The sequence below is a fragment of the Phalacrocorax carbo genome, chromosome 20 (assembly GCF_963921805.1).
Source record: "Phalacrocorax carbo chromosome 20, bPhaCar2.1, whole genome shotgun sequence".
NCBI classification, from domain to species: Eukaryota; Metazoa; Chordata; class Aves; order Suliformes; family Phalacrocoracidae; genus Phalacrocorax; species Phalacrocorax carbo.
This window is the reverse complement of record NC_087532.1, coordinates 8,176,477-8,195,945: the sequence shown is the minus strand read 5'-3', so window position 1 is coordinate 8,195,945 and position 19,469 is coordinate 8,176,477. Positions and strand designations below refer to the sequence as shown.

Genomic DNA, 19,469 nt, shown 5'->3' with positions numbered 1-19,469 from the left:
GGGAGAAGCTCTCCAGAGATGGAATGCACAGGGATGGGGATGAGCAACGGGGAGATGGTGATTTTTCACCTGTGGGGCAGGATTGCAGCATTACACCAAGTCCACGACCAGTTGCGCCGAGGTACGAGCATTTCTGCAGCCAGGAGGGGGTCTGACTGCTCTGAAAACGAGGAGAAAACACAGTTTCAGACTTGAAGGAGAAACAGAGGGGTTTTTAAGGTGTTCCCATCTCATATGAAGCCTGGTTTTCCAGGCTGAAGGATGGATAAAACCATCCAAACGACTCCAAACACATCTAATAGCTGCTCCCATAAAGGTTCTGCCTGCCCCCAAATTCAGCATCGTCCTTGTCTCCAGCCCTGTTAGCCTCTAGCTAAGGGCAGGAGCTGCCTGGTAATAACGAAACGGACTTTGCAGACCCCCGAGGCTGGGAACACCCTGCCAAAACCAGCCAAGCAGAACACACTGGTGGAGGGGGAGAAACCAAGGTGCAAATGGGTCCCTCACACCCAGGTCCCTTTTGCTTTTAAAACTGCCAAGCACAGGCAAAAAATCTCCGAGGGTTGTGTGGGTTCCTTTTTTTTTTTTCTCTCTCCTTTTTAAGCTCAGGAAGCCTGGTTTAATAACTCAAGCCTTGGCTAGGATTTCAGGAAACCTCTTACCTCTGCTTGTGCCTCATTTCCTGATCTAATCCCCAGCTCCCGGAGGGCAGAGAGGCGCCGCTGGCGCTCGGAGGGGTTTAGACTTTCCATGCAGGCAAGTCCCCGCAAGAACCAGCCTTCAGTCCAAGAGCCGGGCTTGGAGGTGGCCGAAAAAGCCTTGGAGGGCGACGCTGACAGCGCATCCCCCTCCCTGGGGATCGGCTCTTCCCCTTTTGGGATGCAGCATCTCCATCTACCGGCTTTTCCTCCGCTGAAGGAGCGAGGTTTTGCAGTCTTGGCAAGGACACCTAGGTTTTTCCAGCAACTATTATTATTTTCTAGGAAACTCCAGCTGGAAACAGGCTCAGGGGTTATTTACTCGCTGATGCTCGGTCTGGGCTGCCGAAATCCCAGTGGTGCCGTCCCTGGGTTCGCACTCTGCTTTCAGGCATCGAGGAAAGCATCTTCCAGCCCAGATGTGGAATGAGGTGACCCTACTCCGTCTTTCACCTGCTCCCCATCTCCATCCAACACTCACCCACGCCGTCGACGCTGTCCTGCCCCAAGCAGTCCATCCACGCCAGGCAGCACAAGCAAGCGGTCAAGAAAATAGTGTTAATTTATTAGACAACGCTCACGACAGCACCATACAGAAACCGAAAGCCATTCTCCCGACTGCACTTACGCTTCGATGCACTGGAGTAGAGTTAAAAAATAAAAGAGATTTGGGTTCTTTTTTTTTTTTTTAATGCTACAAAGGTCCTGTCCGAAAGCAGAAGTGCTCTGCAGGAGCATCGCAAGCAGAGAGGGTGCCTGTGGCTGGTCCCCGGGTGCTGGGGCTTGAGCAGCATTCTTGGCAAGCCGGGGACGGGGCGGTCTGTAAACAGTTCCTACACATCTAGGGCGGCCGCGGGGGGAGGCGGAGGGGTTTTTTCTTTCACAGTGAGCAGAGATGCGGGGCTGGGGTGGGTGCCCTCGCCATGAGATCAGGGACCCTCTTCTTGGTGGTTTTCACCAGCCAGGAGAGGAAAAGAGAGGCAGCATCCCCCCTGCAGAACAGTACCGGTGCCCAGCACAGGGAGACGGGTCTGAGGCCAGCATGGAAGCAGGAGAGATCCTGGAGGAAGAGCTGAGCTGGACCATTTCTCCTCCTCTGGACTTTCTCCCCTAGTCTGATTCTCCAGCATCTCCTCTCGGCCACGGCTGCGGGACCGGTGTGTGCGGATTCACAGCTGCGATGCTGAGGGTCTGCCCGCGGGAGCCTGCCCGCGGCACCCCTCGATTTACCGGGATAAATAAAGGAGAGCATCCAAGGGCTGGCAGGCAGCGCTTGCCTGCGGAGCGGGCAGGAGGGAAGCCCGACGTGTGCTATCTAACGGTGATGGACATCTTGGGCGTAGCGAAGAGCGGTTCGTTAAGAGGCGGCCAGGATGGCTGCTGCTGGCTCAGCTCTTTCTCCAGCCTCTTGAAAAGCTTCTTGGACGCCTCCTTTCGGCGCAGCTTGCGGAGGCAGCTGAGCAAGCCGTGGTCCAGGGCAGTCTGCAGCAAAGATGTGGGGTTGGGGAGAGTAGGTTTTGAGGAGGCTGCGGACCCCGAGGAGAGGGCAGCGCTAATGCCAAGGTAAGCCCTGCCCCCTCGTGCCCAGTGCCCACCCTGGGCTGACCTACCTCCAGCACAAAGGCAGCAAAGAAGTTGAGGGCGGCGATCCCCAGCAGCAGCAGCTTGAAACTCAAGTCGTCAATGCCCTTCAGCTTCAGCAGAATTTTGGGGAAGCCCAGTGGGTAGAGGGTCAACCATATCATGAGGCCAAAAAGGAGGATGAGGACTACCAAGAAGAGCACTGAGGGCGAGAAGGAAGAGGGTTGAGGAGGAGATGAAGGTTTGATGTCCCGCCACCCACGTGGCCAGCATCATCCTCACCGTTGGTGTAGAGCGGCTCCCGAAACGGGTACCCTTTAGACATGGCGACGGCCAGGATGAGGTACTGGAAGCCCGTGACACAGAAGAGGACCGTGTTCTCGTAGTTGGGCAGGTTCTGGGGAGCCGTCACCGTGCTGTTCAGCGGCACGAACCTGAGCCGGGCAGGGGAGAAGGCAGGGGTTCAGGCGAAGCAAGAGGCAAGGAGAGGGTCTAAACGCCGACCCTTTGTTCTCCAGGAGCACACGGGAGCTGTTTGCTGCAAGGTGGCTGGATGCATCTTTGATGCCACCTGGCGTTGGCCAAAACCAAGGACAACCGGACACCTGGGCTTTGTTGCAGTCCTCTGCGCTGTTCCCATCACCAAACCCACACGAAGCCGGGTCCCTTACCAGCTCTGTGAGACGGTGATGAAGTAGCTGAGGACTTGCACGGTGATGAGCAGAGCTGTCTGGAGGAGCAGGCTGCCCAGCACGAGGACACTGATCAATGCCCCTTGGGGACGCTCCACCCCCAGCTCCTGGGCAGGACCAGTCCGACCCATCAGCACCGCCACGGTGGTGGTGATGATCAGGTCGAAGAAGAGGAATTGGAAGTCGCTGAGGTTGGTGTTGATCTGGGAAGGAGAAACCACCCGCTCTCAGCTGCGAGGACCCGTGGAGGGGCTAGGAAAGGCCCCGGGTTCAAACCCAGCCACGACAAGGTGACCCAAAGGCATCCCTGAGCATCGCAGGCATTCGGGCAACCGCGGGACCCACCGTGTAGAGCAGCAGGACGGACACGAACTGCACCAGGCTGTACAGGGCCATGTACTTAAAGACGCCGAAGGAGGTGACCAGCGAGCACCTGCCCTCGCTGCAGAGAGAAAGCGAGATTCACCCACCAGCCACAACACCCTTTCCATCAGTTGTCCCAAAGAGGGGACAGGGGCACTCACGAGAAGCCCCCGCCTTGGATTTTTATCTCCCACCAGCTCACCGGATGACGGTGGGCACGCACTCGATGTTGGCCACGCGGGAGGTGAACGGCGAGGCCACCGATGCCTCCGCCTCCGACAGCGAGATGCCCACGTCGGCTGCTTTCAGAGCCCCGCAGTCGTTGGCGCCATCCCCACACATCCCCACGCAGTAGCTGCGGTGAGAAGGGATCTGGTGTTTTACAACAGATGGGGGAAAGCCCTGGATCTTCAAGGTTGCACCCTTGTTTTTAGGATAACCCCACATCTGGGAGGGCAGGATGCGATTTCGCAGCTGCCAACCACTCTGGCACACACGAGATGTCTCGGGGCAGAGGACCAACCCCCTTGCCCTCCTCTCTCCTCCATCCCTTGGGGCTGGCGGGGCTTACTTGAGCTCTTGCAGGCTGCACACCAGCTGAGTCTTCTGGTCAGGCGACATGCGGGCGAACACAGTGGCTCGGATGAGGATCTGCAAAGAAGGGGAGGCTCCGCGTTCGTATCACAGCACCCCGCATCCCTGCGCACCCAGGAGCAGCCTGGTTATCTTCAGCTTTGCCAGCTCAGCAGGGCAGAGGGCATCTCGCACCGGCAAAAAAAAACCCTCAGGGCATTTTATCTTGGAGCTGTGAGGCTGCAGCATGAACCCCCAGTGAGGTCAGCCTTGCCAGAGGATTCCCCGCTGTCGGACTCACCTTCGGCAACACGTCGGCAAAGTGCTCGCAAACCACGGCGAAGGATTTGCCGTTCAGCGCGAAGTGGCAGGGCTGCGGCTGGAGGAAGCAGCCGTCCCGCTGGTGCGGACCCTGCCAAGGAAAACAACTACTTTTTCTGCAGCAGGGCTTCGACTTGTGCTCAAATCCCTGCTGAGCCCCTGGGCAGCGGTCTGAACTGGCATCCTCAACCCATGTGGAGCGGGAAGTAAAGTGGCTTCCCTTAAACCTCAGTTTTAGGCATACAAATGATGGTATTTTGGATAAAAAGTTTGTGTGACTGAGCCTTTCATGCCAAGCCTGGAGCAGGACCTGAGCAGCACGGTGCAGGCTGCATCCGATGAGGGTGTGTGCATCATCAGCTCCAGCCTGACGTGCTCCCAGGGAGAAACAGGAGCAGGTTATCTTCTCCTAAAGGAGGCATTTAATAAGGGGCAGAATTGCACCCATAATTCAGAGAATCACAGAATCACTAAGGTTGGAAAAGACCTCTGGGATCATCAAGTCCAAGCCCCAGCCCAACACCCCCAGGCCTCCTAAACCATGGCCCCAGGTGCCACGTCTGCACGTTTCTGAGCACCCCCAGGGACGGTGACTCCCCCACCTCTCTGGGCAGCCTGTGCCAGGGCCTGACCGCTCTGGCAGGGAAGGCATTTTCCCAATATCCAACCTAAACCTCCCCTGATGCAGCCTGAGGCCGTTCCCTCTCGTCCTGTCACTGGTGCCTTGGGAGCAGAGACCGACCCCCCCCTCACTCCAGCCCCTCTCAGGCAGCTGCAGAGAGCGAGAAGGGCTCCCCTCAGCCCCCTCTTCTCCAGGCTAAACCCCCCCAGCTCCCTCAGCCGCCCCCCAGCACACTTGTGCTCCAGACCCTGCCCCAGCCCCGCTGCCCTTCTCTGGACACGCTCCAGCCCCTCCAGGCCCTTCTTGTCCCGAGGGGCCCAAACCTGAGCCCAGCATTCGAGGTGGGGCCTCCCCAGTGCCGAGCACAGGGGCCCCATCCCTGCCCGGCCCCTGCTGGCCACAGCAGTGCTGACACAAGCCCGGGGGCTGGTGGCCTCCTTGGCCACCCGGGCACTGCTGGCTCATGCCCAGCCGGCTGTCAGCCAGCACCCCCAGGGCCTTCTCCGCCGGGCACTTCCCAGCCCCTCTGCCCCAGGCCTGGGGCGCTGCCTGGGGTTGGTGTGACCCAAGGGCAGGACCTGGCACTGGGCCTTGTTAAACCTCACACAACTGGCCTCGGCCCATCGATGCAGCCTGTCCAGGTCCCTCTGCAGAGCCTTCCTGCCCTCCAGCAGAACAACACTCCCGCCCAGCTTGGTGTCATCTGCAAACTTACTGAGGGTGCCCTCGATCCCCTCGTCCAGATCTTTAATATCTTTATCAACAAGAACTGGCCCCAACACCGAGCCCTGGGGACACCACTCATGACTGGCCGCCAACTGGGTTTAGCTCCCTTCACCACAACTCTCTGGGCCCGGCCATGCAGCCAGTGTTTTACCCAGCAGAGCACGCCTGTCTAAGCCCCGAGCCGCCAGCTCTAGGAGACAGTGTCAAAACAGAAATTGTCTCTGAGGGCAACAATGCTGGGAAAAGAGAGCCCTGCAAGGGCACGGGCGGTTTGGGCTTTACGACCCCGCCATACGTTGCCTCGGGACTCACCTCCGGCTGCTCTTCGCCCTGCGGGTGCTCGGCGAGGATGAATTTCAGAGCGGCGGGTTTATCGTGGCTGGGCGGGGAAGCGTTGACGAAGATCACCCGCTCTTTCGGCTCCACCATGCGGCAGCTCCTGGCCACGTTCACCGCCGTCAGCATGTTGTCTCCTAAGCAGGAAGAGGCGGTGGGGCTGAGTAACGGCAAGCGGTGTTTGCTAGCCGGCGCTGGCACGGTCTCGCGCGGCCGCAAGCCGAGGGGAGCAGCTCAAACCTGCCCTGTCGCCAGTCCCAGCCACCACAGTGACATTGGGGGTCCCTTTTCTTCCCTGTGTTTTGGGGGAGAAGTCCAAAATCTCCTTTTCTGCCCTACTCCAAAGGCAGCAGCTTCAAACCCTGGCAGTGCTGCTCGCCTTGCTCCAAAACACCTGAAGATGACTCCTACGTCCCCCCCATTAGCTGTGCAGTTCAGGGTGCTCATGAAACATCGACATTCGTGTGATCAGCAGTGAGACAGTAAGCAGTTCTACTGTTTAAACAGCCAGTTCCAGGTCTGCAGGTTTGTGCTGTATCCATGAAAAAGCAGCCTGGACCCCTCCACACCTGCCCGCTGCGAGCTCACCAGCAAGGCAACGCAAACAAGTAGCAGGGATGCATAAAACCAGGGTCCGGGAGCCCTCGCTGTGCCTCCCAGCTGCTTCAGGCCACCAGTTGCTGGTGGAGAAACCCTTCACCCCTTGCACAAGGGTCGTCCACATCCCATCTCTTCCCCGAGCCCAGCGACCCCGTTCCCCTCCGCGGGGTCACCTGTCACCATGACGGGGCGGATGTTGGCGTTCCTCAGGAGGTGGATCACGGGCGCAGACTCTGGCTTGAGGACGTTTTTCATGACAAGGAACCCCAGGAAGGTCAGGCTGCTCTCCACAGAGTCCCTGGTGGGATACAACGAGCCGCTCAACACCATCTTCAACGCAAGGCAGAGAGGATCAGTTGATATAAGCAGCTAAAACTCCATCTGGGGGTAGCCAGCAATTGCTTTGGTACGGGTCAGGGTTTAATTCCTTGCAGGCTGCTAGGAAGGGGCAGGCTACAGGGCAGCAAAGCATCCCGCAAAATGCTTGGAGCAAACAAGATCTAAACAGAGAAAAAAGTTGTTGGCACCAACCTTGGGAGCTGCAGGGCCTCCTCAAAGGTGGTCACTGTGCTCAGGGGTCTGCAAGCCAGACCCAAGACCCGGAAACCATCCGTGGTATAGTGTCGCAGCATCTGGGAGAAATCCACGGGCACTGCCAACCGCGAGGGGAAAAGCCAGGTCAGCCCAGCTCCTGAAGGAACCCGGGCTGCGCAGACCCGCCGAGGGGAGCCAGGGCTCGAGCTCCCCAAGGGCTGAAGGGCTTTGGATGCTCATCCAGGCTCCAACCCCCCCTCCCTGTCTTCTGGCTCCTATTTTCTTCCTGCCACATGGCTGGAGCTAATCCAAAGCCCTGTGCCTCTGGGAACTGCCCCGTGGCACCGCCGAGGATAATTCCCTCTGGGGACGAGCTGCAGGGATGCAGAGAGATGACAGAGCAGCAGGACCCGCTGCTTCTCAGCTGGGGAGCGATAGCGAGCCCGTCCCCCAGCACGTACCCGTCTCCTTCCTGCAAAGGCTGGCCACCATCTCCGGTGCACCCTTGATGTAGGCGTGGGCTGAAGCTTCACCGGGCAGCTTCACCAAGACGCTCATCCTCTGCAAGGAGGAGGAGAAGGGGAAACGCCGGAGGATCCCCAAGGGCAACTGGTGCTTCTGTGGAGGAGAGGGAGCGAGCGTCGGCCAGGCAGGAACCTCTCTGGGAGGTACAACCTCCCCAGGGGCTGTGAAGCACAACCGCTCTTCGGGGGTGCAGACCCAGTGACCTGAGTCACTCTGGTCCACGGGACCTACCCTGTCTCGCGGCTGTTCTTCCTCAGGCGGAGGCTTCATCACAGCCAAGACCTTTGTCCCGAACTGCTGGAGGGTGGGCAGCTCACCTTTCTCCTCATCCATCATCTCCAGGCTCTGAAACCAAGGCAGATGCCGAGATGGCAAAGCCCTGCCTTGCAAGCCCCCAGCCCCATCCACCCCACGGATAGTTTTAAACACCCCCTCTCTTGGCAGAGCAACGTGTGTGACACCTCCCTCTTTATAGATACGCAACTTCGCCCACCGCTTGTCTTACCCAGCCAGTGGACTCCACCATCTTGAGGTCCACGGGGTCCCCGCTGGGCTGTGCCTGCAGCAGCGAGATGGTGTGGCAGGTGGCCAGAGAGTAGAGCAAGGGACCGGCGGGGAGGCAGCGGGGCTCGTGGACGATGGGCATGAAGTGGTTGTTCTCCAGCGGGACCACCCCCCAGACATCCAGACCTTCCTCCGTCAGGGTTCCCGTCTGCGGGGAGAGCGTGGCGGGTCCAGACCAACCCCCCGAGCTGGAAACTGTGGACCCACGGCGCTGCCCCAGACTCACCTTGTCGAAGCAAACCAGGCGGATCTTCCCGCAGAGGTTGATACGGGGAGGGCTGATGCAGAAGATGCCGTGTTTCTTTAGCCTGTTCTGGGCGTAGATGGTGCCCACCGTCATTGCAGCTGGGAGAGCTGGGGGCACGATGACGGTGATGAGGTCGAGGGCACGGATGATGATTTGCCCCGTGGGGACCTGGCAGGCGAGGAGGAGGAGGGGTGGGCACTCTGATAGCCCTCACCCATCTCCACCCGCAGCGCCAGCCCTGCGCTCGAGGATTCACCAGCTCCAACAACCCTACCTGGTTCTTAACCAAGATGAGGATGCTGTACAGCGTGCCGATAAAAGCTGTGCGGGAGGGAGAACGGGCTCAGTTACAAAGCAAAGCAGATGAAGGGTGGGTTCAACCATTTAAGAGGAGTTTGGCTGCTCCCGGCCGTGCCTCCACGCTCAGACGTACCCAGGACAGAGAGGAACAGGACAAACTTCACAGCATCCTTGTAAAACTTGAAGCTCACAGGTTTGGGGTAGAGGATGGAGCTGATGAGATCCCCTTTGGCTGTGCAAAACCCTGCGGGAGAGGGGCAGAAGGTAAGCACGTGCAAAGTCACTGCTCCAAAGTACGTGGCTTAGTCCTGGTTTTCCCCTCCATTACCTGTGCGGGTCACCACGGCCAGCACTTCTCCACCCACGTACGACTTGGCTTGGATGACCTGCGTCCCGCAGAACAACGTGTGCCGCCTGTGCTCCTCGGGGGAATAGACGGTGCCAGCTGCCTGGCTGCCAGCCGGGAGAGGGGTTTTCATCACCGGCACGCTCTCCCCTGCGGTGAGGAACATCATGGAGGGAGGTTTATCACCCTGGGCAGCCAGGATCCAACCAGCCTGGATGGGAAGGGGCTGGCGTAGGGACACCGAGATATGAGGCTCGTCCTCTCCTCCAGAATCCCCAGCGAAAGCCGGGGTGGTGGAGGGGTGCAGCCCACTGGGTGCTGGGGCTCGCACCCGTCAGCATGCTCTCGTTGACCACGCACTCGCCCGTCAGCAGCGCGGCATCACAAGGGACCAGCATCCCGTCCGTGGGGAGGCTGATGCAATCGCCCGGCACCAGGTCCGCGGAGCTCACCATCATCTCCTCTGGAAAGAAGTGCGGCCGTGCTCAGGCACGTCATCCCGGCACCGTCCCGAACGGCTTCGTGCCTGGAGCCCTTGCTCGTCGCGGGCATCACACTCACCTCCGCTGGGGCGATGGACTCGGACACTGACCGACATCTTGGCCATGTTTTGCAGCGTGGTGCTTTGCTGCAAGGGAGGGAGCAGTTAGAGCTGCCCAAGGGCAGCTCAAAAAGCACAGCAAAGTATCCGTAAAACGGGTCTCAAAGGCTTGGGAATGTGGACGAAGGACAAGAAAACCTGCCCCACCGTCAGAGTATGGGTTGTCCTCACCCAGCTGGGCTCAGAGGGAGTTCAGCATCAGCACAGAGGTCAAACGGCATCAGAAAACGGGCTATTCCGCTAGAGCTGCTTGTCCCAAATAAACCCACCACCAACCTTCCTTGTCTCATAGAGCGACACCCCTAAGGAGATGGTGGAGATGAGGAAGATGCAGGCAGCGTAGTAGTAATAGGCGTCACAGACCCACAGCACGATGCTGAACACTTGGAAGATGTAGAAGGGATTGAGCACCTGGAAGGTAACAAGGAGAGAGAGCAGGTTTGTGGCGGGGGACCTTCCTCCAGCCCATCGTGAGACCTCCAGGCTTCCTGAGGAACAACTGCTTATGCAGAGGAGAAGCTGGCCCTTCCGTGGGGATGGACTAGCTGACTTCTCACAAACCCCACATCCTCCCCCACGCTTGTGGTCGGTCCTCCTGGAGATGCTCAGCCAGCTCTGCAGCTATCTGGGGATGCTCCTGCCTGAGCTAAGAGGCAGGACGGGTCCCCTCCACAGCTGTTTCAGCTCTGCCTTCTCTGGTCTCTGCCCAAGCTGCTTCTCCTGAAGTCCTCTCCTCGCCACCAGAGAGGGAGGGCCCGCAAAGCACTTGCGGTGAGGAACGTGGAGCAGGGGAGGGATCTGCCCTGGGACCGCTTGGTCTTTCAAAACACAGCCCGTGGATGCACACCTCCTCCACCAACAGCCTCATGTAGGACTTGACTGGCACCTCGATGAGGTTCGGTCCGTAGATCTTCTTTCTGCAAAGGGAGAGAAAAAGCAAAGGGGAGGCAAATGCGTGCTAGGGAAAGGCTGCGTTTCCAACCCAGGGGGCCCTCACGCTGCCCAGACCTCCACGGGAGCCTGGTTACATGGAGAGGGCAATCCAGGGCAACCCAGCACACCCGGCAATCCTCTGGTTTGAGGGCTGGGTGCAAGAAAAACCCCACGCTCCAGAATTTACTGGCCCCTGGAAAAGCCTCAGCTGTGCAAGATCCCCACCTGGTGTTGTGGTCTTGCTGGTCGAGCCCAGCCTGGAAGCGGTGGAGATCTGCGCAGGTCCAGCCTTCATCCAAGACGCTGGCAAGCCCGAGGGGAAAGAAAAATGGAGAAACGGAGTCAAAACCAGCAGGAGCCTGGCCTGGCAGAACAAACACCAAGTCCTTGGTGACAGAAAAGAAAAAAAACCCCTTGGGAAAGGGAGAGCATCTTGTTCCTCGGCATCCGCCGCAGCTCGCGGGCGCCAAGGAGGGGGAACAAACGGGGCACAGTTCGGAGCGCCGGGAGCGGCACAGCGTGGCGGGACCCTCCAGCACGGGGCAGCTGCCAAATGACTTTGCCCAGTTTCCTCGGCCCTCAAAGACGGGCAACATCAACAGCTTGGGGGAGAGCGGCAGCATGGCTCCCCCCGACCCAGCGCCCCGGGGGTGGTCTCCAAAGGCTCTGCAGCGCAGAGAAAAGCTCCAGCGCGGTGATGTGACTGCCAGCTGGGTCAGGACCGTTTTGGAGGGGGCTGAGGGGCCAAGGAAAGCGGCGGAGAGATGCAGAGAGGATTGCTGTGGCAGAGGGGACAGAGAAATACCTGACTTTGCAGTACGCCTGTCGCTGTTCGATCCAGATGTAGCGCATACCCTCGAAAAGGTAGTACCGCAAGGTGTTCTTCTGAGCAGAGCAGGATGGAAAAAATAAGGTGTAAGGGGGACACAGGGGCAGCTCCTGCCAAGGGAGAGGATTTATGGGGCGGCGGTGGGAAGGGTTGCTAGCCTTACCTCTTCTTTCTCATGGAGCCGGATGGTGTCCCGGCTCTCCTCCTCATCCGACATGCCGATGGCGATGCTGGTCCTCCGGTCCTCCAGCCTGGCCCCGGGGTGATGCTCCAGGCTGCTTGGGGTGCAAACCCGAGCATCAGTCGCTCCTCATCCGCCAGCGTCGCTGCGAACGCCCCCCTCCCTCGAAGCCAAAAGCGCACGCGAACCCCTGCGTGCCAGCATCGCCGCGGGGACGTGAGCTCAGCTCACCTGCCCTCGCCCAGCGCCTCTGTGCGCACGCGGGTGGTGAAGCACTGTCCGAATCGGTCCTGCAACACAGGCATGGGTCTGAGCAGAAGGAAACGGGGAGCTCATCACGTGCCCCCACTGCTCCTTCAAACAGGGTGAGCGTCGCGGGCAGGTAGGGAGTCCCTGGCCACCCGTCCCAGATGACAGCTGAGTTTCAGGGACAATAAAGAGAAATGCAAAGCCAGGCTGGCTGCTACGGAATGGGAAAGCTCAAAATTATTCCAGGAATTGTAATTTTTCCTGGAATTATTTGGCTCTGGGGTAGCACATTGCTTGATGCAAAGGAGATGTCAAACACAGTTAGGGAGGCGAGGGTGGCAAGCGGCAAGGAACATGCCCAGGGCCCTCCTGGGAAGCTGGTGGCAGAGCCCAACCTCAGACCCTTGGGGGCCCTGGGCCCCTCCGGGGACGTACCCTGATGATGACCCAGTCGGCCTGGCCGAGGGCACAGGGCTTGCACTTCGCCTGCACCTCCAGGCTTGGCTTCCAGTGGAAGAGGATGAGGAGCAGCCCTGCTGTCAGCACGGAGCAAGCGTGGCACAGCACCACCCGCCACAGCTTGGTCTGGTAGCCCGTGACCTCCTGGAAGAAAGGGGGTCACCTTTACGGGGATGCTTATTCATAAAATAAACTGAAATTATAACTATAAAGCATCTAAACCCTAAATTAATAAAAGCCCTAAGCCTCCTGGCGCGATTGAACACCAACCAAGTAACTTTTAGGCTGGAAAAACACCGTCCCGTGCTGGTGTTGCAGATAACGTGCGATTTTTGTGCCAGCCCTTCCCGAGCGTGCCTTCCTCCCCGCAGCAAAGCCCTCAGACCTACCATGCGGGATTTATCAGCGTCTCGCTGCAGCGTCCCGTAGCCCGGCCGCTGGTCCCCCAGCAGCTTGTCTGCAAAGCCAAAGAACAGGGAATCAAAAATAAGAGGAGCTGATGCGAGGGGTTATTTAGGAGATGCCACAGTGCAGCGATGGCATCCCTGGATGAGCCCTGGAAGGCGGCTGGACTCGGCGACCCCTCTGCCATCCGCCCTGGGCTCTCGGCAGAGCTGCTCGGGGCCACCTCCGCCGTGCAGGGGGATGCTGCGGGCACACGGTGCCCCAGCACTGCCCCGTCACCCTCCCGCCGCACGTGATGGTCACGTGGACGATGCCAAAGGACTCCGGGGAGAAAAGCTGGCACAAAACCAGCGGCTTAGCCGCTGGGGGAAGGGAGCAGGGCTGGTGCAGAGCCAGGCCAAGCGCAGGGAGAGCTCTCCCAGCCACTTTTCATGCTTGTTTGCTCGTTGTGTTTCCCCCCTGCACAGAGGACATGGCCACAAAATTTGCTTTTTCCACTTTTAGTGACGCCCAGCGTGGCTCAGCACCTCCCATTCCCACCGGTCTCTGCTACGCCCCGATGCCCAGCCTGGGAGAGGGGGATTGCCAGAGGCATCACTGTCATCACCCCAGGTGGGATTTTAATCGTCACCCTCCATCCCATGAAGTCGAACCCACTTATCCCCTAACTCCACTCCGGATTACAAGCCACGGTGTCCCAACTCTAGGATCTTGAGGCAGCAGCGGGGAGGTAACACGTGGCACAAACACCAAGCCAAGCCGCTAGTTCCCGTCCCTGGAGCTGGCAGGGCCAGGTTCACGTTTCCAGGAGGACACTCAGACAGACTTAATGATTTACACGCCGGGAGGAGGGAGCCTATCCACTCATCCTCTGCTGGAAAAGCCACCCCGGCTGGATTCCTGCCGCTCCCCGGTCCGACCCCAAAGCTCATCTGCAGGTGACAAAAGCAATTAATTAAAACCATCCCCTGGTTTTGATGATCACTAGGGCCAGGGTCTCCACCTCGCCAAGCAACCCAGCGGGAAGCTGGCTCCCAAAACGCGGCCAGTGCCACTCCAAGGGATAAGTTTCAGGTTAAGGAAGGGGGCGGATGCGCCGTGGGGATGGTTTATTAAAACAAAAGCCCTCCCAGGAGCCAAAACGAATGGCTGCGAAGCTTGCCAAGGGCCCGTGAGGAGGGGAGATGTCAGATCTCCCCGCTGCCAGAGTCAAACCCTGCAAAAAGCATCGACTCCAGGTTAATCGAGGCTGGGGGCAGGCGCGGGAGGGCGAGGAGGAGCGAGTGCCGCCCTTCAAAAGAGCGGAACAAAGGAGAGGGCAAGGGGGTGCCTCGCACAAAGGCTTTTCCCCAGTGACGTCTGCAGGGTTTGCAGGAGGTGGAAAGCATCCAAACAACCTGGAAACAACCCAGAAACAACCCAGCTTGCTTTCTGCACCTCCCCGAACCAGGCTGGGTAGCAAAAAGCACAGCCCACCTCTCCGCCTGAACTCTGTTGTTACCAACAACAAAATTATCACGACTTTCTTGATCCTATAAGCAGCAAGTCTTTTGGGGGAGCCCAGGAGCACGGCCACAACCGGCTCCGTCCTGCAGAGCTGTGGCTCTTGCACCACCCCATCCCCATCCCCGTAGGTTTTCTCACCTCCCGCTCCCATCCTGGCTGCTCCCCAAAACACGGCGAACGAGAAAGGGCTCTCGCCTTGACTCACCGCGCCTTACCCCACCGCTTGCGCAAGCGGAGCCGTCCCCGGTTGGGATGGGATCGCTGCAGCCGTCATCACCTGCCTGCCAGCGGACGTGTCCGGGAAGCATCCGGCGCTGGCGGAGGGGAGGGCGGAGAGCCACGAAGCTGCGCTACCAGTTTGAATCGCTACTAGTGGCCGCACCTTGTTGGCAAACACAGCGCAGGGGCACCCGGCCGTCTCTCCTTTGGCTCCCAAAGTAGGGGGGTTTTACCCCTGAGCTCATCTGGAGAGCCCTGGGAAGAGATTTGCTTCTGTCTCTGCTGCTAAAGGGGCATTAAAGGGGGTAAAAGAGCCAGGAGCGGCTGCAAACTCCGGGAGGGGTCAGCGATGCACCAGTGTGGCTTGCAAAGGGAGGAGAGGAGCCACGACTCCCCGCTGACGCCAGGTTTGCACGGCCAAAATACTGCCTGGAGTCCTTGCAGCTGCCTGGCTCCGAGAAGACTTCATGCCTTGTCTTGCTCCTTTCAGAAAACCACCACACGTTCCTGCTGTTGAGATTTGGGGGGAAAATTAGGGAGAAAGGTGCTCAGGACGCCCTGACATCTAGCACTTGTCCTAGCAGGGGAGGACGTACCCTCTGACACCAGGATGCGGAGCTGGAAACCTCAAGCCCACACGTCTCGTAGCACCGAACACCCCTCTGCAAAGCAGCCCCAGCGGGGACCGTTCGCACATGCCAGCACTGGTTTTTGCCCTGAGCTTTTGCCCGAGACGCAGCCTTTCCCCCCAGCAGCACACACCCCCCGAAAGCGGACGCATGCTGGTCCCGGAGACCTTCTCCACAAGCTCTTTTGCAGCCACAGCTCTTTCACAAGCACCTTTCTCAAAACAAACCAACCCCAAGTGGACTTTTTAGGTGTCCCTTCACTCTCGTGGTCCCTGCTGGATGTTCAGGGCTTCCTGGGCAGTGTCTCCCTCTCTCTATCGTCCCCCATCCACGCGTGCGGGCTAGAGGTCGCGCGCAAGAGGAATGTCCATGCAGGGAGGTTCCTGCTCCAGCCAGCAAGGTCTGGGGCTGTCTGGTTGATGGGATGGGGCTGGCAAGGTCAATCCAGGCCCTTGGAGACAGGGAAATGAAAAATCAGGAGGAGACAAAAGGAAGGAAGGAGGGATAAGGAAAGGAAAATGGCGTTTGGGTCACGTAGGACGAGATTTAACTCATGAGGATCTTCCAGAGCAGCCTTCAGGCTCTAGTTTGGGATGGGAGACGTCACGGCCGGCTGCAAGCCCAGACCCAGCGAGGGGGTGAGGTGAGATAACATCGCTTCTCCTGCCCTTTCCACCAAGCCAACATGAACTCGCCCGCGCGAGCCAACTGGAGAGAAACGTGTCGCCCTGGCCGCCACGCAGCCGGAGCAAACGTGTTTTACCAGGCGGTCTGGTCCTACCCAGACACGGCAGCATCCACAGGGGGAGCGCAGCCGGAAAAAATTCCAAGGCTGGAAGAAACAAAAGGATGAGACGGGCGCGATACAAGGTGGGGATGTGGAAGACAGGGATTCAGGCTCTGCCGTTGCCAGGAACCCCGGGGGGAATCGTTCTCCTGCGTCAAACCCTTGAGATGGGTGAGAAAATCAAGCCCTTGTAGGCGAGGTGCCCTCCCAGCAGCCCTGTCCACCTCAAACTGGTTTCAGTTCGAGTTTGTAGGGAAGGGTCATCCGTTGGGAGGAAGCTGACAGCACGGTCAGCATTTGCTTCACCACGTGCTGACGACAGCGGCTGAGGCAACAGCGGTCAACCCCTTCTGATGAGGCGGGTTTCTCCCCCGCCCTGCGCAGGCATCGCTCTAACCTCTCCTGCACCCGGTTTTGCAAGACCTCGCTGTACGTCAAAACCACCTGCCAAGCTGGAGAAAGCACTCAGCAGCTCCAGAGAGCATCCTCGCTTGGGCAACCACGGGCGAGGGGCTGGGGGGAAGTTTTTTGTATCCAAAACCTCATATTTTTCCCAAACTCTGGCTAAACAGAGGGCTCCCACTTCCCTTAGGAAGAAGGCTGTGCTCCTCGCAGCCCATCAGCCCCGTTTTGGTGTGTTAAGCCAGGATTAGAGCACCCCCTGCCTCTCAGGCCAGCCTCCCAGGCTGGCAGCGTTAAACCTCGGTACCCTTAAACTAAGAAGCACAGGAAGAAAAAGGGGTGAGGTTTAACCCCCGAGCGCTGCTACGCTGCAGATCTGGAGCAAAACATGAGCCAAGGGGGTCTGAGGGGCTGGGAGCGGGGTCAGCACGGCGGCAGGGACCACGACCCCAGCCATGGCGCAGCCGGGCAAGCCCACGGAGCGGAGCCCAGGCACCCAAAGAGCCTTCCGATGGGTGACCGGCCGCTTTGCGGTCACACTCCTCCCTTTCCTACCACAAAGCTCTTCCTCTCTCACCCTTGCGCCGCCTTCGAGAAACTCCTCCGCGCCAACTGGGGCAAATTCAAAAGGAAATGGGCAAAGGCTGCACGGGTTGTGCTGCTTCCGTATGCCCTGGGAAAGAGAAACGCTGCGGACACGAGGGACGCGGGGCACCTCAGACGCATTCTCCAGCGCGATACCGCATCTCTCAGCCTCTTCTGAGTGCCTGGGAGGCCTTTTTCTCCCTGCCAGCCTTGACCCTGCGAAGGGTCTTTCGGTTTTAAGATGACGCTGCGGTCAGCAGCGGTGCCGATAAGGCGCGCTTACCCAACATCACGTTACATCCTTTACTGGAGCACGAAAGCCCCGGGATAGCTCCGCTCACGGGGTCAGAAAGGCAACATGGTCCTTCACAACCTTAAAATCCACCCCCGTCTCCACGACGTCGACTGCAGAGGGATGCTTCCCTCCAGCTGCAGACCTCGACGAGCTCGGAGCCTCCCCGAACGCCGAGTCAGAGCAACCTGCTTGCGGGGAAGCGGCCCTTGGCGGGCTGCAGGGATTCAGCCGTGGGGTTCGGTGGTCTCGGAGCATCCCAAAGCAACGCCTGGGTTTTGCTTCCCCACATTTCACACGGATCAATCGGTGCACGCCTTAGCGCAGGGCCCCTGCGCCGATGTCGGCGGGAGCGGGGCAAAGAGCTCGGGTCCCAGCGGGATGCCGAGCACCCACTAAAGGCTGCAACATCCCACGACAGCAAACGCACAGACCTGGTTAGCCGCGGCCTCACGGAGCGTTTTCCCCACCCGCAGCACCCCGGGGCGTGCAGGGGAACTGCGGGGCACTGCTGTGCTCCCCCCTCGGCTCTGCCACCCCCAAACCGGCGATGCCAGGGAGGCGACAGCACCCCGCTCTGCGCCATCCCCTGCTCCTCCTTTTGCAAACCTTGCGGGAGGATGAAACAAAGCCAACCACAGCAAAATACAGCAAAATAAAGTGCCGCCTCCCCTCCCCGCGCAACCCAGCGCGCAGGCACGGCTGAGGGGGGATGAGCGCAACCCCCGGGGGCCGCGCAAAACGCAACGGTGGGGCCGCGCACGGTGCAACCCCCGGGGGCCGCGCAAAACGCAACGGTGGGGCCGAGCACGGTGCAACCCCCGGGGGCCGCGCAAAACGCAACGGTGGGGCCGCGCACGGTGCAACCCCCCGGGGCCGCGCACGGTGCAACCCCCCGGGGCCGCGCAAAACGCAACGGTGGGGCCGCGCACGGTGCAACCCCCGGGGGCCGCGCAAAACGCAACGGTGGGGCCGCGCACGGTGCAACCCCCGGGGCCGCGCACGGTGCAACCCCCCGGGGCCGCGCACGGTGCAACCCCCCGGGGGCCGCGCACGGTGCAACCCCCCGGGGCCGCGCACGGTGCAACCCCCCGGGGCCGCGCACGGTGCAACCCCCCGGGGCCGCGCAGGCAGCGCGCAGCCGGAGCTCCCCGCTGCAAGCCCAGGGGGAGGGGCGGTGCATCCCCTCCCCCCCCGCGCGTGGGCCCCCTAACCTGAGCTCATGGCGGGCGGTCACGCGTGGGCCCGGTGCGGGCACCCCGCGGCCGGAGCCCCGCGCGCACCCAGCTGCGCGGCGCGCGGCGGAAGGGCGGCCCGCGGGGGCTGCTGGGACTTGTAGTCCTTTAACCCCCACCCCCCCCCATAAAGCAGGGAAACACCCCGGATTCTGCTTCCCACCCGCGGGGCTTCGCAACCCCTCCCTGGCCGTGCAGGTCACACGGGACTCTGCCCCACGAGGGGGGGCTCTGCAACCCCCCAAAACAAAATACCCGGCGTCTTGCCCCAAAAAGGGCTTTGCACCCCCACATCTTGCAGGGAAACGCACCGGGCTCTGCCCCCACAAGGGGCTTTGCAGCCCCACACCTTGCAAGGAAAAGCACACGGTTCTGCTCCCAAAAGGGGCTTTGCAGCCCCCCTTGGTTGCACACCCCTGCACGCTCACCCAGGGGTCAGCAGCTCCCGCTGCACCAGTATTCCCTCTCGGAAAGCTGCAGTAAGGGGATTTGGAAGTCAATAACCAGGTGCAGACCCAAATCACACCCCTAACGCAGACCCCTCCAGCTGAAGCTTGGCTTTTTGGAGCTCCAACTGCTGCAAAACCACTGCCAGAAACACCCAGCACCTGCAGGAAGGGCTGCTCCTGCCCACCACCACACCCCACTGCAGCCAAAAAGCAGTTGTTCTCCCCTCTGTACCCATCCTTGCACAAGGGAGTTTTGGTTTCTTTCACGGGAAGGGAGATAAAAGCCCATGTTTTCTCTGCACGTGCCTCAGGTAGAGCCTGTGCTTCCTCTCAAAGCCAAAGGTGAAGCAGACTTTGTTAATCAGAAGAGAAACCCCTCAGCCGGTGCAGCAAGAGTCAAAAGGCAGGAAGGGGCTGCCCTCGCGTCCTCCGCGCCCTGCTGCATTTCCATCCAACTCGCCTCGGCAAGCACGCCTACTTTTTAAATAAAATAAGGCAAAACCCGGTTCCATTTGTGTTCAAACCACCCCCACACAGGTTCCCTAAAGAGAATAGTGGGATGGGAGGGGTATCAAAGCTCTTCATTCAAGCTGCTGATGGGAACTCTCTGGATTTAAACGGGGAGATGAGATACCGGAGCGCAGGGATGCAATAGGTGTGGGAATAGCAGTGCCCCATCG

The 19,469-nt window shown here is 59.8% G+C and overlaps 1 protein-coding gene across 6 annotated transcripts; it reads right to left on the bottom strand.

The window, feature by feature from the left end:
- Positions 1-1,242: 1,242 nt before the first annotated feature.
- On the bottom strand, positions 1,243-18,410 carry ATP13A2 (ATPase cation transporting 13A2). 6 transcript variants are annotated; one of them, XM_064470623.1, is made up of 29 exons: positions 18,320-18,410; positions 12,670-15,490; positions 12,257-12,424; positions 11,804-11,862; positions 11,555-11,669; positions 11,368-11,447; positions 10,788-10,865; positions 10,477-10,546; positions 9,906-10,040; positions 9,590-9,656; positions 9,360-9,491; positions 9,011-9,178; positions 8,816-8,926; positions 8,657-8,703; positions 8,362-8,550; positions 8,077-8,283; positions 7,803-7,916; positions 7,508-7,664; positions 7,044-7,164; positions 6,686-6,810; positions 5,889-6,049; positions 4,209-4,319; positions 3,906-3,985; positions 3,537-3,689; positions 3,317-3,413; positions 2,951-3,174; positions 2,562-2,713; positions 2,309-2,481; positions 1,243-2,180 (listed from the first exon to the last, which is right to left on the bottom strand). In XM_064470623.1, the coding sequence occupies exons 2-29, from the start codon at positions 12,670-12,672 to the stop codon at positions 2,010-2,012; spliced, it is 3,468 nt and encodes a 1,155-aa protein (XP_064326693.1). In that variant the 5' UTR covers positions 12,673-15,490; positions 18,320-18,410; the 3' UTR covers positions 1,243-2,009. The 6 variants fall into 6 exon arrangements, with proteins under 6 accessions (XP_064326693.1, XP_064326694.1, XP_064326695.1 ...); XM_064470624.1 differs by lacking the exon at positions 18,320-18,410 and having other exon boundaries at positions 12,670-14,920; positions 15,271-17,965; XM_064470625.1 differs by lacking the exon at positions 18,320-18,410 and having other exon boundaries at positions 12,670-14,917; positions 15,271-17,965.
- Positions 18,411-19,469: the final 1,059 nt, after the last annotated feature.